Source organism: Culex quinquefasciatus, chromosome 2, assembly GCF_015732765.1.
Source record: "Culex quinquefasciatus strain JHB chromosome 2, VPISU_Cqui_1.0_pri_paternal, whole genome shotgun sequence".
Taxonomy (NCBI): domain Eukaryota; kingdom Metazoa; phylum Arthropoda; class Insecta; order Diptera; family Culicidae; genus Culex; species Culex quinquefasciatus.
Genome location: NC_051862.1, coordinates 196754998 through 196781550, shown reverse-complemented (window position 1 = coordinate 196781550; position 26553 = coordinate 196754998). Strand labels below are relative to the sequence as shown.

Here is a 26553-nt window from a genome sequence, read left to right as displayed (position 1 = left end):
GGGACTGTAACTGTGTTCTATTCAGAGTTATGACAATTTCCGTAAAAAAGTTCACGCAAAAAATGTTCACGTGTAGTAAACCCTTAAAAAGTTATTCGAAAACGAAACTATTGGCACTACGCCCCCCGGGGCATGGCCTTCCTCTAACGTGGGATTTCTGCTCCAGCGCCTCTGACGAGACAGGAGAAACCGGGACCGACGTTTTACTTCACCATCCGATAGAAGCTCAGTGGATAAGGCGGGAATCGAACCCGCGTCTCATAGCATCATCGGGATCGGCAGCCGAAGCCGCTACCCCTGCGCCACGAGACCCAGTTATTCCTGATTATCAAATTTCAAATTACCTTAAAATGGCTACAACTTTAAAACGGTGCACTTTTTGAATATTTATTTTTGTTGTTCGATTTTTTTAAATCACTATTATTTAAAAAAATAAAACTATAACTATAACTGGTTGAAGATTTTTTTTCCATTTGTGGAAATCTGAAAAAATGGCATGTCCCAGAAAACATATAAAAAAATATTTTTGCAATTCCGTCGTGAAACTACTTACTTTTCCTGTCATTCTTGAACGACGAAATAGCCTACTTTTCTGTACCAAAAATAACAGAATCGAATAGCAACACTTTTCAAAATAAATGCTGAAAAGTTGTACTTTTCAGCACTCAAATGGGTGCTGAAAAGTTGAACTTTTCAGCACTTGTTTCGAAAAGTAACACTTTTCAACATTTTTTTCATTTAAACGATTTATTGACAAAATACATGAAAATTTCACATAAAATTTCACTCAGTGTGTGTTTTTTGGAATTGCAAAAATGTTGTATGGAACTCGTTGCAAAACTTGATTTTTTTAAGCAATCTTCGTATTTATCCAACTCGGTGAACCTCGTTGGATAAATGTACGACTCGTGCTGAAAAACACCTCTTTTTGCAACTTGTTGCATAAACTACTATAAACATATTATTCTTTTTGAAATTCATGATTTTTAAAAACAATTTCCGTCTATCATTTTTGTTCGGTGTAGTCCTCATCCTTATAACTTTATCGAAGACACCAACTCGATCAAAAAATTCTTTCAATAGATTATCAGATCTCTACGAAATCGGTATTTTTTCTTTAATTTTTATTTATGTATTTTGTAATCCAGCTGAAACTTTGTTGGTGCCTTCGGTATGCTCAAAGAAGCCATTTTGCATCATTAGTTTGTCCATATAATTTTCCATACAAATTTGGCAGCTTTCCATACAAAAATGATGTATGAAAATTAAAAAATCTGCATCTTTTTAAGGATTTTTTTGATCGAAATATTGGTCGCTAAAATTTTTCAACTTCATTTTTCGATGTAAAATTGAATTTGCAATCAAAAAGTACTTTTGATGAAGTTCACCGTAACTTTTTTGAAAATAGTCGCAGTCATTATTTTTTTTTAAATAGTGTTCATGTTTGCCCACTTTTGAAAAAAAAAATTGAAAGGCTCAAAAAATTCTCTATATGTTGCTTTTATAAACTTTATTGATACGACCCTTAGGTGCTGAGATATTGCTATGCAAAGGTTTAAAAACAGGAAAATTGTCCGATCTTAACGAAAACAATGTTTAAAAATATAAATCAAGACTAACATTTCAAAAGGGCGTAATATTGAATGATAGGCCCTTTTGAAACGTTAGCCTGGGTTTAAAAAAAATAAAATAGTGTTTTCGAAAAGATCGGAAAATTTCACGAATGTTTCATATTTTAACATTGAAAATCGGACCTTTAGTTTCTGAGACATCGACAGAAAATAGTGGGTTGTTTGGGTGAGACTGAGAAAACATAAATTTTCCTGTTTTTAAATCTTTGGATGGAAATATGTCAGCAACTAAGGGTCGTATCAATAAAGTTCACAAAAGCAAATTATAGAGAATTTTCTCAGCCTTTAAAAAATATTGTTTTCAAAGGTGGGCAAACATGTGCACTTATTTAGAAAAAAATGAAAAACTGCGACTATTTTCAAAAAAGTTACTTAAAAATGGCTTTAACTTGAAAACGGTGCACTTTATCAAAATTTCACTGAAATACTTTTTGATTGCAAATTTGATTTTACATCGAAAAATGAAGTTGAAAATTTTTTGAGACCAGTATTTCGATTTTTTGAAAAAAATAGTGTTGATTCGAAAATTCATAACTCGGTCAAAGATTTTTTGCACAACCTGGAGATTTCTGAAAAGTTGGCATTTAATGTCCTCTAAAACATATCAAAAAATAAAAAAAATAAAAAAATACAAAAAAATCGAATGACCGAAATCTGTGAGAACTGCTCAAAAAATCATAACTCGGACAAAGTTTTTTTTGCCTGATCCGGAAATTTCTGAAAAGTTGTCATTTGATGTCCCCTAAAACATATCAGAAAAGAAAAAAAAAAGTTTTTTAGCAAATCATGTTTTGTGACAAAAAGTGAAATTAAAAATCACCAAAAAAAAATTTTACCACGTATCATTTTTTTCAGTGTAATTTTTATCCATACCTACAACTTTGCCGAAGACACCAAATCGATCAAAAAATTCCTTCAAAAGATATAGATTTTAAACTTTTCATGTATAATTTTTTAAATCTCAGAGAATTTCTCTAATGCAAAGCACCCAAAAAGTTTCAGCCGGATTGACTAATTGCAAAAAAGTATGCAACAAGTTGCAATATGAGGATTTTTTTTCAGCACGAGTTTATACAATGTTTTGTAGTTTAAAAAAAAACCCATTGAATGCGATTTTACGGTGCTCAGTCAATTCGCCATTTACCGTGACAAAAATAAAAATAATCTTGGAAAGTATTACTTTAAGATAGAAGTGCTGAAAAGTCAACTTTATAGCACTCACTCAACGCACGAAGCTCATATTTTCTAACCAGAATACTGTTTTGAGATCCACGATCACCAGCACATGCCCACGAAATCCAACCTGCACAACCTTCACCTGAAAAAGAACCGTTTCTGGCTTTGCCAATTTCCACCCGGAAGTTCCAACTACTTCATCCATAGCGCGTGCTACTTGCTGATTTCGTCAGCCATGCAGAGTTGTTATAGATAACGGAGCTATTTGATTAGGATTATATTTCAAACGGTTTATTTCATATCGCCATGTCGTATTTTGCAGTATTTGTATACATAAGTTAAGAATAGAGGTATAAAGGTATGCTTATTTGATGCTCTTTAGTGTTGTGCCGAAAAGTGTGTTTGTTCCACTGTTTTGTTCCGTCCAATTGAGTTTTATTTTGTGTGTGAGAGGTATTAAGAAGCTCGCAATAGAACAAAAGGGTTTTGTGTGTGTTTTGTGGCAAACTTAAAAAGAAAAACAAGCAAAAAAAAAGTCGTTCAAACTATTCCGTACAAACTAGAGTATAAGTTGTATCAAACCAAGCAATCACTCGCAAGTAAACTAAGAAAATCAAAAAACCCATACCAGGAGTACACAACTCGCTACTTGCTACAACCTAGCTACAGCAGAAGGTACTTACGTTCCGGTTGACCGCCGGCGACTTGAACAGCGCCAGATGCTGCAACTCCTGCAGCAGATTCATCTCCGAGGACGAGTTCGAGCTCGTCGGGCTGAGGCTGAGCGAGGGACTCCGCACGTCGCTGGTACTGCTCGTGGCCGGCGTCGTCGTCGTCGTCGTCGCGTTGTTAAAGTGGTTCTGGAGGCTGTTGTTGTTGGTTTGGTTCTTGAGGGCGGTCGCACTGGGCGCACATCCGGCCGTGATGGTGTTGTAGTTGTTGTGGCTGGCGCCGTTATTGCTGACCAGGTAGTGGGGCGAGTTGTACAGCGATGTACTCGACGGCGTCAGCATCGCGGCGTGATGGTTGTGCAGGTGGTGATTGTGCTGGCCCGGGTAGGACGCGTCGTCCGGCAGGGCTATCGTCTGGGGGCGCTTGTTGAAGACCGGCGAGTTGGGCGCCGACTGGTGGTGGCCCATGTCGTACTGGGACACGTGCGAGTGCATGCCGACGCCGCTGCCCTCCAGCTTGGACTTGGGCGGGGTCGTCTCGCGGAACTTGGACCGCAGGCCCTTGTATGCCGTCTTGACGCCCTTGCCGCCCTCCTTGACCTGTTACGAGAGATATAAAAACGCGAATCAATATCTCACCTAATCCACACAAACTTAAGCTAGGAAGCGGCTGATGGCTTACCGATTTGACTGCGGACCGGACGGCCGGGTTGGTCTGTAGAGGCGGTAGGACGGTCACGAAGGGACGAACACACGCACGCAGGATTTGCGGAAGGCGCACAGAAGGCAATAAAAACAGCGTTAGAAGCCACAAGAGGTCGGGTGATCGTGTAGGGTGATGATCGTAGTCAAATGTTGTCGCAGTGGCCGAAATGATGTGTTGCGTTGATTTTGACGTCGGTTTGTGCGTTTGATTTTTTTTTTGAAGATGAAATGAGAAAACATGATTTTAAGGTGAGAAGGTAAAATAAACACAGGAATAAATCAAATTTAGCAGCTTATAATTTTATTGTGATTTATTAAACTTAAAATTAAATTACAGTTTACTTTTGCGTTGTATAATACTGATATGAGTACATTGTTGAATGTTAGTTACAGTGTACTGAAAAAAAATACTTCAAACTTAAAACTATTTCTAACACTTAATTTATCACATTTTTAAAGATGGATTAAGGATTCTCTTTAAATGACGATTTTTGTTGTGTTCCCATGCTTTTTCTCCTCTAAAGATTCAGGATTGTGTTACTTTTTGAATACCTCTGGAGCTAAATTAATTTTCATAGTGCAACAAATCATCGCTGCGGCAAACTTTACGCAGTAGGCCTGGCCGCTTCAATGTCAACTTTAATGTTTAAAGTTAAAAGTCGGTTACAGCTATAAAAAATGTTCACTAATTTTCAATATATCAAATCTTTCAAATATTTTTTAACGATAAGCAAAATAAGTTTAGTGAGATTTCTTTAAACATGCAATTTTTGTATTATTTAATTGACACAGACTTTTTTTTGTTTGGCTGAGATCGTGTGGAGATCTTTTCAATGACCATTAGAGTGCCCAGAATATGGAACTTTTTCTGAAACCTCGCTCCACAAGCTGGAAATTTTTTCTTGATCTATTTTAGGACTTTGGGCCAAATACGAGCCAAGTCGTAACAATAATGATTTAAATTTATGGCAAATAAAAAAAATCAGAAGTATAAAATTCAGCAATTCAATAACTGTAATATTTAAAAATCTTTAGTTCAAACATTTATAAATTCAACATTTCAAAAAAAAAAAAAAATCTAAAATGAAATATTCTGGAAAGCTAATATTCTAAAAAAACTAAATTCCTAAAATCAGAAATTGTAACATTTGAAAAAATTAAAGATCTAAAATTGTAATTCCAAATATTTCAAACATTACTAAATTTCAAAATTAAAAATACCAATTAAAAGTACCAAATACACCAAAATAAAAAGCCAAAATTGTAAAATTCTTAAAATAAAAAGATCCAACATTTTAATTATAAAATTTTGAAATTTTAAAATCCCAATGTCACAAATTAAAAAAAAATCAAAATTTTAGAACCCAGAAAATGTTCAAATTAAAATGTTTGAAAATCTTAAATTTATAAAATCTGGAATCTTAAATTAAAAAAAGCAAGATTTTAAAATTCTAGAAATGTAAAATTATGATTAAAAAAGTCATAATAATAATGATTTAAATTTCTGGCTAAAAATGCCTAAGTTTAAAATTTAAATAGTTCAAAAATTATAAAAATCAATATTTAAGATTTTTTTTAAATAAACAAAAAACCAAGAATATAAAAATTCTAAATAATCAAAGAACTAAAATTAAAACACCAAAATTAGAAACAAAAATTATAAAACCCAAAAAGTATAAAAAAGAGATCTAAAATTCTAATTCTAGAGTTCTGAAATTCTAAAATTCTTATATTACAAATTAAAAAAAAAATCTCAACATGTAAAGCTAAAAAAGCATGGAAGTAAAAAAGGTAATATAAAAAAATGAGAAAAAACTAAAACCCATATAAATTAGAAAATAAAGAAAAATAAATTCTTCAATTGTAAAATTCCGAAAGTAAAATAAATTAATTAAATATTCCAAAATATAAAAAAAATAAAAATGTAAAATTTAAAAATTGCAGTCGTCAAAAATTTTAAAACTAACGAATTCAAAAATTTCAAACTTAAAAACTGTTTTAACTTGTGTTGCCGCTCTAATCGAGTCCGTCCCATTTGTAAAAAGGGAAATTGAAGATCAAAAAATAAAAACATCTAACATTCAAATTTTAAAGTTCTGAAATTCTAATTTTACAAAAGTAAAACAAAATAAAAATTCTCAACATGTAAAAGATAAAAGCCTTGGAAATAAAAAAAGTAATATTCGAAAAATTTAAATGGAGAATGAAATCAAACCCATAATTAGAAAATTAAAAAAAAACACTTCAATTGTAAAGTTCTGAAAACAAAAAAAAATTCAATATTACAAAACTAAAAAAATAAAAAATCTCAAAATTTAAAAAAATTAGCCTTCCAAAAATTTCAAATTAATTACGGAATTCAAAACACTTAAGAAGGTAATGAAGGTAGAACTTTCTACTTTCTAATGCCTGATTTTTTTATATTTGAAAAAAGTGCCTTTTTCTTTTTTTGTTCAACCGGTTTAAAAATATTTTAGCTACAAAACACAAGCATTCTGAATTTTCTGGACCAGAGCGACATTCAAATGTGCTTGCAGTCCGCACTCATGATCGATCGTCAGTGAACGCACACGAAGTTGAAACGAACAAATTACATACCTACGGTACATGCTCTCTCTTGCGTTCCCTCTCAGACCTCTCTCACTCTTTTCGCTCGTGCGTTGCTGCGCGGTGACAGCAACCGTTTTGAATGCAGTCATGGGAAAGGTGATCGGAGCTTTCGGTACGATGTCGATTTGTCACTAGCCCAGTATTCTGGACAGTGAAGATTCGACTTCCAAAATATTGATGGCTTGATTTTGATATTTTTGAAGTCCTCGCCAAAATTTAATGTCTCTGACTCTAGCGATTCCCAGAGTTTTTTTTGTGAAGGAAGAAAAAATTCCAAAACATAACACAAACCTTGGATTTTAATTTATTAGGGGTGGTTGAACTAAATTTCACTTCAGAAATTAAAAAAAAAGTGATTGATTTTTTGATGCAATTATACAATGTCTCTAAAGTAACCTTCTGAGAACCTGGGTTTCTAATAAGCGTGCGTGCGTGGACCGTTTTTTCATAAATTGAGTTTTAGAAATTTGAAGTTTCGAGGCAAAATAATAAAAAAAAATGAAAGAGTCTAAAAATTAAGGATTTTAATACTTAAAAAATGTCAAGCTTGAAAATATTTAATTGAACTATTTATTCTGAGCTCCGTTCTAGCTATAATAGGTTTTTCTGTTCGAAGGCCATATCTAAAATGCATCTTAAATGGACAGTGAATTTGATTTGAATGAAAAAAAAAATCCATGAAAAAATTGACTTCAACATTTAAGCTCTGTTGTACTTATAAGAAATTTATCGCAAAGATGAACTCATCTTGAATTTCTCGGAATCAGTAACGAAAGCAAAATCCCCACCCCCCATGAACGACATGTCCGAGACAAACATAAAAAGTGCGCGATGAATCCCAGACAGACAGTTCGAACAAAAGCGGCGAACCCCATCACCTTCCCTTCCCTTTTGTACCCGGAATGTAGTTTTAATGACATGAAAACTGTAAAAACACTCCACTCTCTCACACAGAAAAGGTAGCAGCAAAGTGTCATGAGATGAGGGAAATAAACTTAAGCTTGCTTGCGGCGAAGCGTAGACAGTACCTTGTCCTTGAAGTTCTTGAGCAGGTCCTTGTACTGCTTCACCTTGCGGCCGGACTTTTCCGCGTACCGGAAGCACTCGACCTCGAACTCGTCCGAGAAGCCCTGGCCGGTGTTGAGCATGTCGAGCCGTTCCTCGATGAACTGCAATGAGGGAGGGGATTTAGTTGCACGAAAAACAAGAGTTTGAAGAGATGAACGGTACCTGTTGGAAGATCTGCAGCTGCAGCATATTAGCTAGGAATGGCCTCAGGTGCGACGGCCGGGTGTCGATGAACGTTTCCGGGTCGAACGTGATCTTGTCGTTGAACTTGACCGCGTCCCGATAGCCGCCGATTAATTGCACTAAAATACCTAAAAATATCTTCGAGACCCGGTCGCCCCGGTGCTCGGCCGAGTTGGCCAGGTGCTTCTTGAGCGAGGCGACCAGCTCCGGTGGCATGTTCTTCACGTCGTCGAACGGCGTGTCCAGCGTGCGCTTATCACAGTTTAGGATGACGACGTCGCCGATCTCCTCCCGCCGGAGCGACTCGTACACGGCTTCCGGCACGCCGATCAGGAATGGCATCGGTGCGCCCAGGATGTCCCGCATCTTCATCGGGAGCACCGGAATGAAGATGTGCTGCCACACCATCGGGTAGAGGAAGGCGTTCGCCGCCTGGATGCAGGACGACAGAATGTCCAACCGCCGCGACACGAAGATGATCCGCCGCTCGGCCAGCATCGCCGCAAACACCCCGATCATGGCCTTGGGCTCCACAAAGTTGTAGTACAGGTTGAGGTTGTGCTACAGAAAAGAAAAAAGCTCAATCCCCATCCACCAACGGAAATCAACGCGCCCATCCTCACATTCTCCGGTATGCTCGGCAGCAGAAACTGCTGCGGCCGCTGAAAGCTAAACGTCTGCACCGGCCGGTCGTACTGCAGCTTCAGGCAACCCCCGGGCTCGGGCACGCCCCGGTTGTACGCCTCCGCCAGGAAGGACTCAAACTCCTGCTGGGAGTTTTTCCGCACGTCCGCCAGCACGTTCAGAAACCGGATGAAGGTGTCGTGCCAGGGCAGGTACGTCACGATGACCATGGCCGTGGGGGATTTGGGGTCGTGCCGGCAGAACCCGAACCGCCACTTGGAGTCGATGTTTGTCAGCACGAACGAGTGCACCTGAATGGTTCGCCTGGAAGAAGGAGAAGAAGATGAAGAGGTGATAAGTACGAATCGAATCGAAGGACGATGATTCATTGATTAGTTCGCGAGAAGCGAGTCTCGGCGGGGAGCAGAACGCTTCGTAGAAGTAAAAGATAACGTGTAACACACCCTTTACACTGTAGGGAGATAGCGTTCTGCTAATAAAGTTGTGTGTATTTTTGCCTGCATGCAGAAGTAATGAGCATCAATCACTTCGAGTGTACGAGCAAAGTGGGTTTCGTAATCGATTGGAAAACATGTGATTTTTGAGATTTAAACTTTTTTCAATTTTTTGATTGTCAAACCAACTCTAGGGAAACGACCTAGCGATCTAAACTTAACGCTCAGGCCGAAACCAACATTTGATTTCAAATCAGACGTTGGCTTGTGTGCCAATAGGGCGTAATATCAAAATCAATTTTTCAGCGCAGCAATTTATCAGTTCCTATAAGAGTCCTAAACAACTCGCCAATGTTTTGGAATGATTGGTTTTAACCACACTTTTCGCAATTGAATCAATTTTCTATGGGAATTTTCGTGTATTTTTTGGATTTTGATATTTTAACAATCCGTGAAACACGCTTTATTAAAACCGGTTCATGTTCAGATGCTCTGGAAGGTGCGAAGAGAGTATGGCGTTTACTTGTTCCTAAAAAAAGATACCGCGTGCTCAACATTGTTCTAGAACGTGTTTTTGCAATACTTCTTCATTATTTTTTTGTTTAATTTTTATCAAACAATTTCTCAGCCCGCCACTGGGTCAAGAAAATAAGATCTGGCCCGCAAGGCCAAAAGTTTAAAAATATTTGAAATTCAATCTAAGTCACCCCGTTTTACGGTATATTAATAATGATTTATAATTTTAGATTCAGTATAATTTGTTTCTTATCGAGCAAGTTTAATGAGAATGAATGTATATGTGTAAGTATTTTTAATTAATTTTACGAAAAAAAACGAAACTATTGGCACTACGCCCCCCGGGGCATGGCCTTCCTCTAACGTGGGATTTCTGCTCCAGCGCCTCTGACGAGACAGGAGAAACCGGGACCGACGTTTTACTTCACCATCCGATAGAAGCTCAGTGGATAAGGCGGGAATCGAACCCGCGTCTCATAGCATCATCGGGATCGGCAGCCGAAGCCGCTACCCCTGCGCCACGAGACCCACCATTAATTTTACATAATTGTAAAAAAGACTCCGGGTGAGGGAAGGCGCGCGTCAAGTGCGTGAATTGTGGTGGTAAGCACATGACAAATTTCCGATGCTTACGTGCTTCCGAGCCGCCGAAACAAGGCAAAACAATTCCATGCGCTCAGTGCGCTGATGATGAAGTACATCTACAACGGATAAGCCGTCTCGTGCAGCGATGTTTTTCAACGTCAGAAGACAGAACAAACTGTGATTTAGTTTTACGGTTTATTTGCTCAATTTCTATGCTTTTCCTTAGCTGAGCAAGTTGTGGCGCTAAAATCACGGTAAATAGTGTCCTGGGCATTTGTGGAAATACAATGTCCCATCCTCGAGGGTCCTGGAGCACCAAAACTTCTTAGCATGGTGCTCCCAAAACTCGGAGCGTATGGTGGTGTGTCCCCACGCTTTTTCCTCCCCTGTAGAGACAGCAATGTATTGTTGTTTGAACACCCCGTGCTCAAACTCAATCCAATTCAACGAATCATCTCTGCGGTAAACTTTACGCAGTAGGCCTGGCCGGTTTAACGTTTTGTGATGTTTCAACGTGTGGGTCTCGTGGCGCAGGGGTAGCGGCTTCGGCTGCCGATCCCGATGATGCTATGAGACGCGGGTTCGATTCCCGCCTTATCCACTGAGCTTCTATCGGATGGTGAAGTAAAACGTCGGTCCCGGTTTCTCCTGTCTCGTCAGAGGCGCTGGAGCAGAAATCCCACGTTAGAGGAAGGCCATGCCCCGGGGGGCGTAGTGCCAATAGTTTCGTTTTCGATGTTTCAATGCATTCTAACAATGCACTACACATGTTAATAAATGACAAGAAGAGGCTAGGCGTAATCTAACTTAAGGCACTCTCCAGGATTTCTTCAAAAGATTGGCTGCGCTAGGATTTGATTAGATTTGATTAGATTAGATTAAATCTATTTATATCCTTTTCCAAAAGCAAATTTCGTAGGTTTCAAGTGCTGTTGGCTACTCCCACATATTGCATGCAATTTTCGCTTGTATGGAACAGTGATGAAACGCCCTAATTCTCTATACAAAGTTTTGAGAAAACCCATTCGGCCCCAAATTCTAAGTGCAGAAGTAAGTGAAGTAAAAAAAGTTGATAATTTATAATTTGTTGGCAAAATATTTTATTTTTTTTCAAACATAAAATAAAAAAATGTGAATGTTAATACCAGCTGGGAAAGTTCAGCTTATTGCCTTTCCAAAACTCTTAAAAATATTTAAATTCATGGTAAAATCCATTTATTTTGACCATTTGAAAATAACACATCTGGAAAAAATACCCTTTTCACAATCATTTTTAAATTTAATATCGTTTATCTCGGAAACTATAGCACCGACAGCTATCAACTAACATCAATAAAAAAATATTCATAAACATTTTCTTTTTTTGGCCACCTGCTAGCCCATAGTGGACCCTGTGCTTAACTGAAGCACAAAGCTTATGGGATTTTGGCTTTATATTATATTAGTATTTTTCAAAAGTACGTAAGTCGGCGAAAATTTTTAGTATTTAAAATAAAAAATAAATCGAAAGGTATGGAAAATACCCAATCATTTTACACCCATTTAAAAAAATAAGTTTAGTAATTTTTCAACAAGGCGCAGTTTTGTGAAAATTTTGAGTATTTCACAAAAATATTATTAGTTTTTTTCCTGCTTCCGTTAACCCTTTTTCATACTTTAAAAACATCCTATGATGCAAATGAACTTAAAATTAGATGCAAGGAATCCCATAACACTAAAACTTGTAAACAAGATACATCTTCTGTAATCTGATAAGTACAAATAAAAAATACTGAATTGAATTGAATTGAATATTATTACTACCGAAATGAATGAAAAAACTTGATCATGTGATTCCCATAATTAAAAAAATTTATTTTTTCAGTTTTTTTTTCGAAGGAACGTAGTTTTGTGAAAATGTTGAGCATTTCACCAAATTGTTTTAAACCAATCGATATGTATGAAAAAATCCTGATGAGATGATAAGCATAACCAATAATTTTGAGTATTTTTTCAAGAAAAAAAAATCATTTTCAAAATACAAGAAAAATACGTGGTTTTGGGAAATTTTTTATGCAATTAAAACTACATTGAAAACACTATATTTTTTTTATTTTTTGGATGATTTTTGATAGGATTATTGCCAATGTCTCCCATAAAATTTGTGTTATTACTTGCGAATGTATGAAAAATCCCGATCATTTGATACCCACATTCCACAGTTGTCCGAAACCGAAATCTAGCGTGACAAAATTAAGATTTAGAGCTTTGGTGTCTTCAAGACAAATGATCAGGGTCAAAAGGGGTATCTGTTGGTATGGTGGACAGTAGAGTGGTCCAAATTTTAGGATGGTTCAGATTTTTTTTTATTTTGGAAAGATGACGAGATAGCGCATTGGTATCATCAGAAAAATTGTAGGGAACACCATTCTGAGCAACTTTGTTTAAGAGCACAAAGCTCTAACTTCAAACGGGAAGTTTCTAGAGCCATTTTTGTAATTTTGAGTTTTTTGAAGTTTTTTGGCTTTTGTCGTAGCGAGTTGGTGTCTTCTAGACATTTGTAGAGCTTATTAAAACACACATTTATCTTCCAAGAAAACGAAAATCGGACCTTTTGAACCAAAGTTATAGCCAAAATACGACGAAAAAGACGCCATTTTGAAATGTGAATAACTTGAAAAGGTGGTAGAGTTTAACCTCGCTCTTAGAAGCATCTGAAAGTACATTTGCTGAAAATATCTCTTATTTAACTCCTTTAATCTCAATTTGAAAATGAGCATTTTTAAGTCCACAACTTTTGATAGAATTGACCAAAATTCTTTTTTCAAGCATAGGAATGTTCATTTTGTCAAGCTCTACAATTGTCTAGAAGAACTCAAAAATGTACAAAATAATCTAATGGTTCTAAAAGAAGAAACAAGTTTTAGCTGAAATATTTCCGGAATCAACCAAATTAATAACATTTATTCCTGAAATAGATCATTTTGTACTTTTTTGGGCCCTTCTAGACAATTGTAGAGAATGTCAAAATGAACATTCCTATGCTTAGAAAAAAGAATTTTGGTCAAAAAACGATTTAAAAATGCTCATTTTCAAATTGAGATTAAAGGAGACCTCCGAGATATTTTCAGCAAATGTACTCTAGAATGTGTATTTTCAGATGCTTCTAAGAGTGAGGTCAAACTCCACCACCTTTTCAAGTTATTCAAATTTCAAAATTGCGTCTTTTTCGTCGTATTTTGGCTATAACTTTGGTTCAAAAAGTCCGATTTTCGTTCTCTTGGAAAATAAATGTGTGTTTTAATAAGCTCTACAAATGTCTAAAAGACACCAACTCGCTTCGACATAAGCCTGAGTTAATAAATTCAAAAAACTCATTTTTTCAAAAATACTTCAACCTAAATTACAAAAATGGCTCTAGAAACTTCCCGTTTGAAGATAGAGCTTTGCGCTCTTGAGCAAAGTTGCTCAAAATGGTGTTTTCTACATTTTTTTTAAGATACCAAAGCGCTATCTCGTCATCGCCAAAATAAAAATTCTGAACCACCCTAAAATTTGGACCACTCTAATGTCCATCATACCAAAAGATGCCCCTTTTGACCCTGATCATTTGTCTTGAAGACACCAAAGCTCTAAATCTTGACGTGTGGCCGCTATCAATTTTGTCACGCTAGATTTCGGTTTCGGACCGCTGTGCATTCTGAAAACTGATTTTTTTAGTATTTATCAAAAAATCCCGATCTTTTGATACCCATATAGCAAAATCAATGTTTTCGAGAAAAAAATGCATGTTCAAAATACAAGAAATATCGTATTTTTGTGAAAATGGATAAATGGATAAATGACATCATCCCGATTCTAGAACAATATAGTTCTTTGATCTTTTGGATGATTTTTCATAGGATTATAGCTATGTCTTCCATATAGCCAAAATTAAAAAAAAAAATCCCGGATTAGCATTCCCCATATGCGGTGCTGAACCGAGGTATTACTATAATTTAAATGAAAATGATATCAGTAGTAGAAAATATGAAAATAAGCAAATTTTTTAAAAAGTGACATGAAAAACGATAAAGGTATAAGAGGTTGTCAGCCTGTGTGGATCAATCGGACCGCGCACTGGACTCACAATCCAGAGGTCGCCGGTTCGAATCCCGGGGTGGACGCAAAAAAATCTAAGTGTAAATATAGGTATTCGGTGCCCTCTCCCCGTGCCCATACCTTCACACTTAGGAGACCCGGGAGGCGGAGTCTTGTCGCAAAAAGAACGATACACGCCTGTGGATCCGTTGACGAAACCGCAAGGTTTAAGAGGGCCACATTATAAGGTGTTACGTCGATTCCGTTCCGGTATAAGAGGTGGTAGAATAAACCAAATCCTATCAGAAACAAACATAAACTAAAGAAGATAAAGGCAAATAAGAATACATAAACGGAACAAGAAAAGCAATAAATATATCAAATTTTTCGCAGAAAAAAAAGTGTGAATTAGAGTGTGTAAATTGGTAAAAAGAAATAAAAAACAATAAATCATAAACAGTTAAAAATAAATACCAAAGTTGTATGATTGTAGAAGATCGAAGCACAACATTCGATATTTTCATCGTTTGAGACCCTTTCACATTGTTACACACAGTAAAGTTGGTATAACCATTCACTAACATGACACCGGTCGCATACAATGCAGTCCCAGTGCCAGAGTGTGTGCCAGAAGTGTGCGGCGATGTGTGATAATCGATTTCATTTACTATAGTTTTTGCCGATCACGTCAGTACAGCGGCGTATTATTATTTTCGTTCTGTTTTCGCCCACATGCGCAATACACACAACAACATCATCAACAGCAACAAATCGCACCTTTGTATGGGTGTTTGGTTTGGTTTTTCTGTTTGCTTTTTTCCCCATTCAACCAGTTGCTGCTGCTGTTGAAGTTTTGTTCCACTCATTCGCTCGAGACGATTATGCAAAACTCCGGCTTGACGCATTTACAACAATTTCGTACGCCGACTTTTTTTTTTCGTCGTCGTCGTCGTGACCAGCTGATAGTGGATAGGATGGCATTCCGATGGCGGTATGTGGTGACGGTACGTGACGACACTTGGATGTTTTAATTGTTTTGTAAGCGGTCTAAAATTATCTAGTTTGGGTGCCTTGAGGTCATACTTGAAACATACTTAGTTTTTACAAAGTTAAAGAAAAAATAAAAAAATCAAAATAATTACTCCAATTGGAAAGATTGATATTTCTTTTTTTTTAACAAGTAAAGTTTCCTAATTGGATCCTTAAAAATGATGACACTATCACGCCATCGAAACACCATCAATGCCAGGTGTCCGATAAACAATTTTAGCAACACTTTTGAAACGTTGACGACCTTGTTCAAAGACTAAATATGGCGCTCCAGCTCCACTCAGTGGTCTCATTTTAAGTTCCAGTTCCATACATCATCACCATTGTCTCATCCACAAAGCTTCGCTGATTCGATTAGTGGTGATTACCAGCCGGGGTTTCTTCCTCTTGCTAGTGACATTTATCTTTCCTCTCGCTTCCTAACTTGCGGGCCAACTCGCTTGATGCCCCAGTGTGTGGATTAGTTGGTTCGTTAGTTGGGAGGGGGTTTCAGTCTCTTCCGTGTGACCTATAACGCACGCCAACCGTGTCTTTGGCCAGCGCTCCGGTCAATCCTCCTTTCCTCGTTTTTGCAGGAGTTTCCTCTTTAGCCGCGGACTCCCGTTGACTCATGCAATTGGTTGGTGGTCGTCCAATTTACTTTCAATTACTTTTATTTTTTTTCGGTGCAGGGGATTTGAGGGTGGCAACTCCAGTGAAGATTGCTTTTAGCCAAAATTGAATAAAAAAAAAACTAAAAAACGTCGAAGTATTGTGAATTCGGAAGACACTTATTTGTTTGTGATTTTAAATCAGTTCATGTTGAAAAGTTTTTTTTCTTCGCGATTGATTGCTCAAAAATCCTTTAAAAATAACTATCAAGATTTTACCACTCCAATCTCAACGAAATAATCACATTTGAATAAATCGAATACATGAATGACATGATTGGGTCGAAAATAGGGACAAATGATCACTGACTGTGCAGTTTTGATTTGCCATCCTTTGCTATTATATTTTCAGGCTGAAATAAACTACGAAACCAGCCGAAATTGTCAAGTTACAATGCAATTTTGTTTGAGAACAGGTTAAATAGAGTGGGAGCTTGGTCAGTATAGTCTCTATAAAAATTGGCAAAATGGCTATGCAAACATTCAAAAATCTGTATCTTAGGAAGGAATTTTCTGATCGATTTGATGTATGATTTAAACTGTTTGTTCAAAAAAAATACACATGAAAAAAAACATTGAATATTACGCTCATTTAAAATGCTAGTCTTGATTTAAAAATTTTCAAAATATTTTTTTCAAATAGATCGGAAAATTTCACGAATGTTTCATGTTATAACATTGAAAATCGGACCATTAGTTGCTGAGATACCGCCATTAAAAAATGGTGGGTTGTTTTGATGAGATTTAGAAAACTTCAATTTTCGTGTTTCTTTTTCTTAAAGTGACTCTATCTCAGAAACCCGAGGTCCAATCTTCAATGTCTCTTAGACATATTTTTAGCAAATTTTCTGAACCTTTCAAAAAAAAAATATTTTCAGAAATGGTCACTCATGGTCACTATTTTTAAAAATCGAAAAATTGCAAATATTTCGCTAAAATCAAATTTTCGGTGGCTATATCTTGAAAACGAAGCCCTTCATCAAAAAATCTGTAAAGTACTTTTCGATTGCAAATTCAGTTTTATATAAAAAAATAATGTCAAATTTATTTTTGTATTAAACTTCGATTTTTTCCAAAAATCACTATTTTTTCAAGAATTCATAGCTCGGCGGCAGATTTTTTTGACCATGTTTCTCTATGGCTCAAAAGTTGCGAATTTTTGTCCCCTAAAACATATCAAAAAATCTCGAAAATCAAAAAATATGTATTTTGGGAAATTGAGATTTTGTAAAAAAAAAGTTGATTAAAAAATCTGCATTTTTTTCCGTGTACCATTTTTTTTTTCTCAAAAGTCCTCAACAATACCTACAACTTTGCCGAAGACACCAATATGATCAGAAAATTCACTCAAAAGTTACAGCTGTTTGAATATTTACATACCATTTTTGTATGGACAGCAGCCAAAATTGTATGGAGACTTGTAAGGGTGAACCAATGACGCAAAATAGCTTATTTGGTCATAGTGAAGGCCCCCACAAAGTTTGAGTCAAATAAAAAAATACAAAAAATAAAAATGGTCGAAATCGGCCGATTTCGTAGAGAGTTGCTCATATGTTTTATTATAGTAGGCCGTTGCAAATCTTTTCAAAGTTTATGTCGCCCCACCCCCACCCACCCTTCAAAGTTGGCCTGAATAATCAGGGGGCAAAAAATATTTTTTCGAAAAACTTCAAAATTTTAATAAAAATCAAAGTTTAACTAAATGAAAACCAGTTAAAATGCATTTTCCAGCGTTTATAATCATATTTAGCATGTTTGAACTCCTTTGAAAACATTTTAAATTTTCATAAAATACCAATGTACAGTCCCACAAAAAAACCTTTTTTTTTGGGAATAAAAAAATCCGACAACGCTTTGATTTTTTCAAAACTAATGATTGGAAAGCAACTGTACACCTGTAAAAAGCATTTTTAACACTTTTTTCATCAAAATGTTGAAACCTTGTAATTTCAATTTTTAACGGCCTTAAGAACAAAAAATATATGGATTTTATTCGTTATTTGATCTTTCCGATACCAGAAAAGTTTTATCTATAGTTAATAACTTTTAGTTATTTACCAAAACTCACAAAAAAGTTTGAGAAAATCAAACATATGTGAATATTTTTTATAATGGAGCAGTTCTCTACGGAATCGGTCTTTTTTCTTTAATTTTGATTTTTGTATTTTTTAATACGGCTGAAACTTTTTTGGTGCCTTCGGTAAGCCCAAAGAAGCCATTTTGCATCATTAGTTTGTCCACATAATTTTCCATACAAATTTGGCAGCTGTCCATACAAAAATGATATGTGAAAATTCAAAAATCTGTATCTTTTGAAGGAATTTTTTGATCGATTTGGTGTCTTCGGCAAAGTTGTAGGTATGGATACGGACTACACTGAAAAAAAATAATACACGGTAAAAAAAATTTGCTGTTTTTTTTATTTAACTTTTTATCACTAAAACTTGATTTACAAAAAAACACTATTTTTAATTTTTTTTATTTTTTGATATGTTTTAGAGCAGCGATTCTCAACCTTCTTCTAGGCTGGTACCCCCTGCCATGTAAATCAAGTAGGCCCGGTACCCCCGTTGAGAATCGCTGTTTTAGAGGACATCAAATGCAAACTTTTCAGAAATTTCCAGAATGGGCCAAAAATCTTTGATCGAGTTATGATTTTCTGAATCAATACAGATTTTTTCAAAAAAACGAAATATCGGTCGCAAAAAATTTTCAACTTCATTTTTCGATGTAAAATCGAATTTGCAATCAACAAGAGTTTGAGTGAATTTTTGATAAAGTGCACCGTTTTATAGTTATAACCATTTTTAAGGTAACTTTTTTGAAAATAGTCGCAGTTTTTCATTTTTTTAAATTAGTGCCCATGTTTGTCCACCTTTAAAAAAATTAATTTTGAAAAGCTGAGAAAATTCTTTACATTTTGTTTTTTTCGGACTTTGTTGATACGACCCTTAGTTGCTGAGATATTGCCATGCAAAGGTTTAAAAACAAGAAAATTGATGTTTTCTAAGTCTCACGCAAACAACCCACCAGTTTCTAATGTCGATATCTCAGCAACTAAAGGTCCGATTTACAATGTTAAAATATGAAACATTCGTGAAATTTTCCGATCTTTTCGAAAAAAATATTTTCAAACATTTTAAATCAAGGCTAACATTTTAAAAAGACCAAAAAGTCAATATTACGCCCTTTTGATATGTTAGTCTTGATTTAAAATTTTTGAAAATATTTTTTTCGAAAAGATCGGAAAATTTCACGAATGTTTTATATATTAATATTCAAAATCGGACCATTAGTTGCTGAGATATCGACATTAAAAAATGGTGGGCTGTTTGGGTGAGACTTAGAAACAGGGCCGTAGCCAGGATTTTTGTTCGGGGGGGGCTTGGTTGCAAAAATTCAAGGAGTATAAAAATCAGCAAATCATTTATACCATCACTTGGTTTGTGGTATAATTATTGAGATGAATTGTAAAATTTTAATTTAATGTATGCAAAAAAGTTTTCGAAGATTTTCATATTAAGTTATCAATGTATTTATTGAAGAAACTCGTTCGTCATTTTTTTCTTTATTTTAACAGCTAGTTTGTATTAAAGAAGTAGAGAAAGTGTTTTTTTAACATTTTCTTGGCCGGGACCGTGGTGTAGGGGTAAGCGTGGTTGCCTCTCACCCAGTCGGCCTGGGTTTGATCCCAGAAGGTCCTGGTGGCAAATTTTGAGACGAGATTTGTCTGACCACGCCTTCCGTCGGACGGGAAGTAAATGTTGGCCCCGGACTAACCTAAAAAGGTTAGGTCGTTAGCTCAGTCCAGGTGTAGGAGTCGTCTCCCTGGGTCCTGTCCTGGTGGAGTCGCTGGTAGGCAGTTGGACTCACAATCCAAAGGTCATCAGTTCGAATCCCGGGGTGGATGGAAGCTAAGGTGTAAAAAGAGGTTTGCAATTGTCTCAACAATCGAGCCTTCGGACACCTAGTTTCGAGTAGGAATCTCGCAATCGAGAACGCCAAGGCAATGCTGTAGAGCGAATAATTTGATTTTTTTTTTGATTTTTGAATTGTTTAATTGTAATCCAATTTCGTGATAAACGTCGCTAAATTTAAAATATACTTAACTTGAATTAAATTTTTTAAAGCATAAATTTTTTTGAAAAGAAATATCGATTTATCTAACCATAAGAATTATGTTTTCTGTTTTTTACACTGAGAGAAATTTTAAACCGAAATTTACATTTTCAGCTGTGTGATAATTGTGATGGTTTATCTAACATTTTTCATTTTTTCTAGCACAACATAAAACTCATAACTGGAATATTTGTTTTTCTTAAAATTTTATAAACAAACTTAAACAATGTTTTATTTTACTTGTTCTAAGCTATTGAAGCCATTTTATATTTTGCGAAGCTCCTGGTGCTCTCAAAAATAAATAATTTTAATGAAATGCAAAAAAATATAATCGTTGAAATTTCAGCTTCTGAAGTGTCTCCATGGCAACAAAAAAAAAATACGTCGAATCTCAAGTTTACATCAACTGAGTTTACATGTGATTCATTTTTTTCGTGTCGAGTAAATTCACATTTTTTTCTGTGTAGGCCTATAATAAATATATATTTGAAGAAAAAAAATCAGTGCCTGTGTTTAATTTTAATGTGTAAAAAAATTTAGATAAAATGTATTATATTAATTTTGAACGCCAAAATATTCACTGGAAGAGTTGTTAATAATGCATATGTAACCATTTTTAAATGCATATGTAACCGTTAAAATTTTCCTCGATTGCATCAAACATTAAAACGAATCATGTTTAACTTTAATATTCCGACTAAACGCCATTTTCAAATTCATTACTCATTGTATTCTGAAAATTGGTCCAGAATTTGAGCAAAAATAAAATTTTAAAACATGACAAAAAAATTTAATCAGATCTTAATTCTAAAGATAATTTTTTAATAAAATTTTAATCTATATTCATGTTTAATAATTTAGGATTGTAACCATTTATTAAAATCGATGTTTGTTCAAGCAATATCTTGACTCTAGGAACAAAATCCTGCACATTTTATGGTTTAGAAATTTTATATTTACGAAACGCTGCTAAATTTAAAATAAAGAAAACTTTATGTAAGAATTCATAAATTGATTAGTTTTATCCTGTAAATCTAATCTTAGTCTGCACTTGAATTCAAACATACCAATATTCGAAGCATCAAAAAAATAAGATTCTTAAAACATAATTTATTGAAATGATTGAAAATTATTTTTTGAATATCTTTATTTAAAAATGATAAAAATGTTTTTTTATAATTTAAGGATTTTTTAGTTGTAAATATTTTATATTTTTTATGTATTTGATTTTTTCATTTTTGGAATTTCTGATTTTTTGAAATTATCATGTGTAATTATTATCTTAAATTTTTGTTTTAAAAGTAAAGAATACTTTATGTAAGAATTCTTAAATCAATTACATTTTTCCTGTAAATCAAATCTTAGTCTGAATTTTGCTACAAGAACTATTTTTACTTTCAAACGAAAATTTTAAAAATGTCCTGTAGTACGGAGACTCTTAAAACTCCATACAAAAAATCTCAAGGAACGGTCAAGAAAAGGTTTACGAAAAGACTTCTCTTAAGCGGTACGCAGCTGAAAAGGAACAGAAACAAAAGCGTCGTTTGATATTTCTTCGGGAGCAATATGTGTTGATGAGATTTTGATTTGTTTATTTGGATGCGACTGAAAATAACGTTTGAAAATAATGTATTCGCTTAAATAATATTGAAGAATTGCCTCATGAAGCTGACTATCAAAACGCTGAATCTTAAAATGCTGAAATAAGGGAAAAGCCATTACAAAAATCACTTAATTTTCTGGTAAATATAAATTAATTTAGGAATACTAGAATTCAAACATAAAAATATTTAAAGCATCCAAAAATTAAGATTGAAAAAACATAATTTAAAGGATTTTGAATAACTTAATTTTAAAATGATATTTTTTTTAGTTTAGGATTTCTTAAGTATCAATTATTTTATTAATTTTTCAGTTTTAGATTTTTTAATTTTTGGAATTTCAGATTTTTTGATATTATTCTGTTGAATAGTTATCTTAAATTTTTTATGTTTTTATTATTTTTATTTTTGATTTCTGGCATTTCTTTGTCTTATACCAAAAAAATTTAAATCAAAAATTATGAAAATTTAGAAATTTGAAAGTGAAATTTGAAAGTGTAAAATTTTTAAATCTTCAATTAGCCGTTGCGAATATTATTCTGAAGTTTATGTCACTAAACTCTGACCAAAGTTGAGAGGGTTACAAATCAAAGCTACAAGCTATGGTTTTATTATTTTAAAAGTGTTCAAAACACACTTTAAATCAGTACAGTTGTTTTGCATCATTAGTTTTCAAAATATCTAGCTGATGGCGAAATCCTTTTTTCGTGAGAAAAAACTTTCCGCGGTTCCGCGACATTTTACAAAAATTCTAAATATTTTTAAACGAGCCCAAACATGTCGTATATGATTATCAAAGCAGGAAAAACATTTCAAATCTGTTTTCCGGACCGACCTGGTCGCTGGTCCTAAAAAAACTTAATCGAAATTAGTTATTTCCATTAAAATTGTGAAGCTATTTTTTTTTTAAATATTGTATTTGCTCTCTGTTTTTTGGTCCATTTTGAAAAGGTGGCAACATAAACTTTGGAAAATATTTACAATTGATATTCAGAAATAAGAAATTATAAAAAAAATAATAAAGAAATTTTAAAATTTTCAAAATGCAAATTCTAATCTGTAAAATCCAAAAAATAGAAATTAAATAGTTTAAAAATGAATTATTGATCAGAAATTATATAATCTGAAAGTGATGTTTAATTAATTTAATTACAGAGTTTTTGAATCCAAGCTTAAATTTTTTTTACGTTTTGAATATTTTTATCATTTTATTTCTTCCTTTAAAAATCGCAAGCTCTTGCACAAAGTGAAAATTAGTTGATAATAAGTATTCACTTAGTTGATCTTCCGATTTTTGATATATTAAATAAAAATTGAAGATTGGCCACGGTGGAAACTAAAAAAATGTGACCAAAAGAAAGCATTTTGGACGAGTGGTTTCGGAAAAAAGGTTTACGAAAAAGTAATAAAAAAATACACACAGATATTTCTCAAGCATTTTTCTCTAAGGTCTTAGATATGTAACTAACCATATTCTTAAAACCAAAACGATAAAATTAGAATTGTATTTCTGATAATAGTCAAAATTCACTCAAATGTTTTTCATATTAAATGCTTTCGTTTTTGAAAACAAAATCTAAATATTTTTGAGAAATTATGATAAATTTTGAAAAATGTACAGAAAAAACATGTATTAACAGTTTAAAGGTTTTAATGCAAATAAAGGAGGGCTATTAATTTTACAATCCAAATTCGACTAGCCGAAGCCTCGATTATCCAAAGTTTCGATTATCCGAAGTTCGAAGGACTTCGAATAACCGAATCAGGAACAAATGAAATCGGCATGTTTTATTTGCTTGTTTTTAGCATCAAATTCGGCATCTGTTTTTTTAATGGTCCAATACACCAAGTTTTTGCTTTTTGGGTGTTTTTTAATACCCCTGACGGTTTCAAAAGCACCTAAAAAGCAAAAACTGGAAATTTGGTTTATTAGACCTTTAAAAAAAAACACCAGAAATATTTCTTGACCTCCATTTTGACCGCCACATTGAATCCAAAAATTCTAAATTATTTTATGGTTCTTCAGGGGTCATACTTAAGTTCTACAATCAAAAATAAGACAACAAGATCTAAGGATTTTTGCTGTCCCTATTCAGACTGTAGTCCCGATTCGCCCCAGATGACGGTAATTATTTCTATGTAGCCCCTTAGAGCAGTCCGCTCGGAAATTGCTATTTTCGAAGGTTAATAACTTTTTAGCAAAAAACCCAAAAAAATAAGGTGTCTTCGGGAAAGTTTTTCCAAATTTAAAGAAGATATAAGTTCTGAAAATTGATAAGAACTGGATAGTTATTGCGCCTTCCATTGGTCAAAAACTGAAACAGTTGCTTTTCTCCATACAATTTGACGATTTTGCCCAAAATTGGTGGTCAGTGGTCAGAAAAAGCTCAAATTTTGGAACTTAGGCTAGTGATGCGTAAATCTTTGATTTCAGGGAATAGCCCCAAGTAAGCCCAGATTTGGACCATCCTAACCAATGTAATGCTAAAACTACAAGATAAATGAGATGTTACTGAATGGAACAATGTTCAAATCTGCAGCTCAATTTTTAGATATCCAAATTTTGGATCCATAATCTACAAAAACTGAGCCCGGGAATGGACAGGCAAATTACTTAGTTTGATCAATCAATTCTTGATTCTCTATCTTACAAATTATTTCTGGGAAGAGAACACACAATCATTGATTTAAGATTTTTTTAAGGTAGTTCAATTTAAAAAAAAATTGGAAAAAATTTCGGGGGGGGGCTGCAGCCCGGAAGCCCCCCCCCCCTGGCTACGGGCCTGCTTAGAAAACATCAATTTTCCTGTTTTTAAACCTTTGCATTGCAATATCTCAGCAACTAAAGGTCGTATCAACAAATTCCAAAGAAGCAAAATATAGAGAATTTTCTCTGCTTTTCAAAAATTTTTTTTTCAAAAGTGGGCAAACATGGGCACTATTTTTAAAATATCAATAACTGCGACTATTTTGAAAAAAAAAAATACATAAAAATGGCTATAACTTGAAAACGGTGCCTTTTATCAAAATTTCACTAAAGTACTTTTTGATTGCAAATTCAATTTTACATAAAAAAATGAAATTGAAAATTTTTTGCGATCAATATTTCGATTTTTTGAAAAAAAAAATGTATTGATTAAAAAAATCATAACCCGGTCATAGATTTTTTGCCCATTCTGGAAATTTCTGAAAAGTTGGCATTTGATGTCCTCTAAAACATATCAAAAATTAAAAAAAAAAAATAAAAATATTGTTTTTTTGCAAATCAAGTTTTAGTGATAAAAAGTTAAATAAAAAAATCACCAAATTTTTTTTACCGTGTATCATTTTTGTCAGTGTAGTCCATATCCATATTCCAAATATTCATAAAATGTAACAAGATGAAACTGAAACATAACTTGACGCTGGCCATGATCGTTGATATTAACTTTTATTTTCATATTGATTTTGCATTAGCCTTTTTTGTTGTTTAAAGTTGGATTTTTTTTATGATGAACTCAGTCATAAAAAAAACTAAAACATAAAATTGGTTCATACAAAAATATTAAGAAAATCTGTGTCAAATGCTTGCCATCTTCATCATTATTCAAGAGATAGAAAATAATTTTCTGACAAGTATGCTTGGGATTCCCGACCTCGAAAATCGTAAATTCCCGACTTTTTCCCGATTTTTCGCGGATTTTGTCGAATTCCCTACGTTTTCCCGACTTTTCCAATTTCCCGACTTGAGTGGCCACCCAGCATGGGTTATGGGGAAAGTTTTTGTGGCGCAAAATATGACTTTTTAGTGCATAAAGAATATAAAAAAATCTTTAAAATAAAAAAAAAATTGGGAATTCAATTTTTTGTGATTAAAAAGAAAATTATTCGATAATTATTGTTTATTTTCCGTGCGCTATTTTTTTATGAAAAGTCTTAATCAAAACCTACAACTTTGCTTAATACGCCAACATCGGTTAGAAAATGTCTTACCAAGATATATAAATATTTGTTATTGATCAACTTAATTTTTTTTCGTAGGTTTTAATTTCTAATTACTGTAAAAAACATTTGTTTTTTTTTTCTAGATTTAGCGTTGTAGTTCATTCGACACCATGATTCTCAATAATGTACAGCACCACCAAACACGATGTTTTGGTCTGGTTACACACTCACAACTGGCGACCACCACCGCCGATAATGCCCACTAATAATTTAATTCAATTTTTATTGAGGCGCTCGCAGGTCGTTACAGTTACTGCGCGGAGATGCTTAGAAACTCGACTTAAAGACATCCAGCGTGTGTACTGAAGACGAACACAGGAAGAAACCGTCCGCAAATGCACCGTTCTATCGCCTCCAAGCTGTAAACTGTGAAACTGGAGCAGAACTTCCTGGGGGACGTTACTACGGGGTGGGGCAAAATGGAACCTTATCAGCCGTTCAATTTTGAGTGACGGCTCCAAACATAAACAGATTCCATTTCGAACCGAACGAAACTGCGCTCTAAATTGCATCGTTTGCATTTTTATGCATCCGCCGACGACCTCGACCAGATTTGATGGCCTCCCGAGTTGGAGCCGCTGTCGATTTGAAGACTTGCGGAGAACGTGAATGAAATGTTCAAACGACTTGGGACGCATGTGTGAGTTTAAAGCTGCGGATCATCGTCGACGGGGGGGTCGTAAAAGCACATCAGCACGTCAACCCCTGAAGCCGGTTCTTGAGAGATGAACCCTGCAAATCTTCGAATTGATTGATTCTTTTTTTATATTTTTGAATTTTTGTCTCGATTTCTTCTGTTTACAAATTTTGACTTTTTTAAATTATCTTCAAAGTTCATCATACGGATTGTAACAAGCTGCCCTCCA

At 34.4% G+C, this 26553-nt stretch overlaps 1 protein-coding gene across 5 annotated transcripts in view; it reads right to left on the bottom strand.

The window, feature by feature from the left end:
• Positions 1-26553, bottom strand: part of LOC6036485 (DENN domain-containing protein 1A) — a 61963-nt gene that overhangs the window by 14844 nt on the left and 20566 nt on the right. For all 5 annotated transcript variants that reach the window (XR_005276967.1, XM_038251271.1, XM_038251272.1 and 2 more), the window contains exons 3-7: positions 8668-8992; positions 8024-8605; positions 7822-7962; positions 4161-4193; positions 3491-4078 (exon numbers count right to left, since the gene is read on the bottom strand). Coding sequence is in view for 4 of the 5 variants with exons in the window: in XM_038251271.1 (XP_038107199.1) it covers positions 3491-4078; positions 4161-4193; positions 7822-7962; positions 8024-8605; positions 8668-8992 (1669 nt within the window). In the remaining variant the exon portion in view is untranslated. The remainder of the gene's footprint in view (positions 1-3490; positions 4079-4160; positions 4194-7821; positions 7963-8023; positions 8606-8667; positions 8993-26553) is intronic.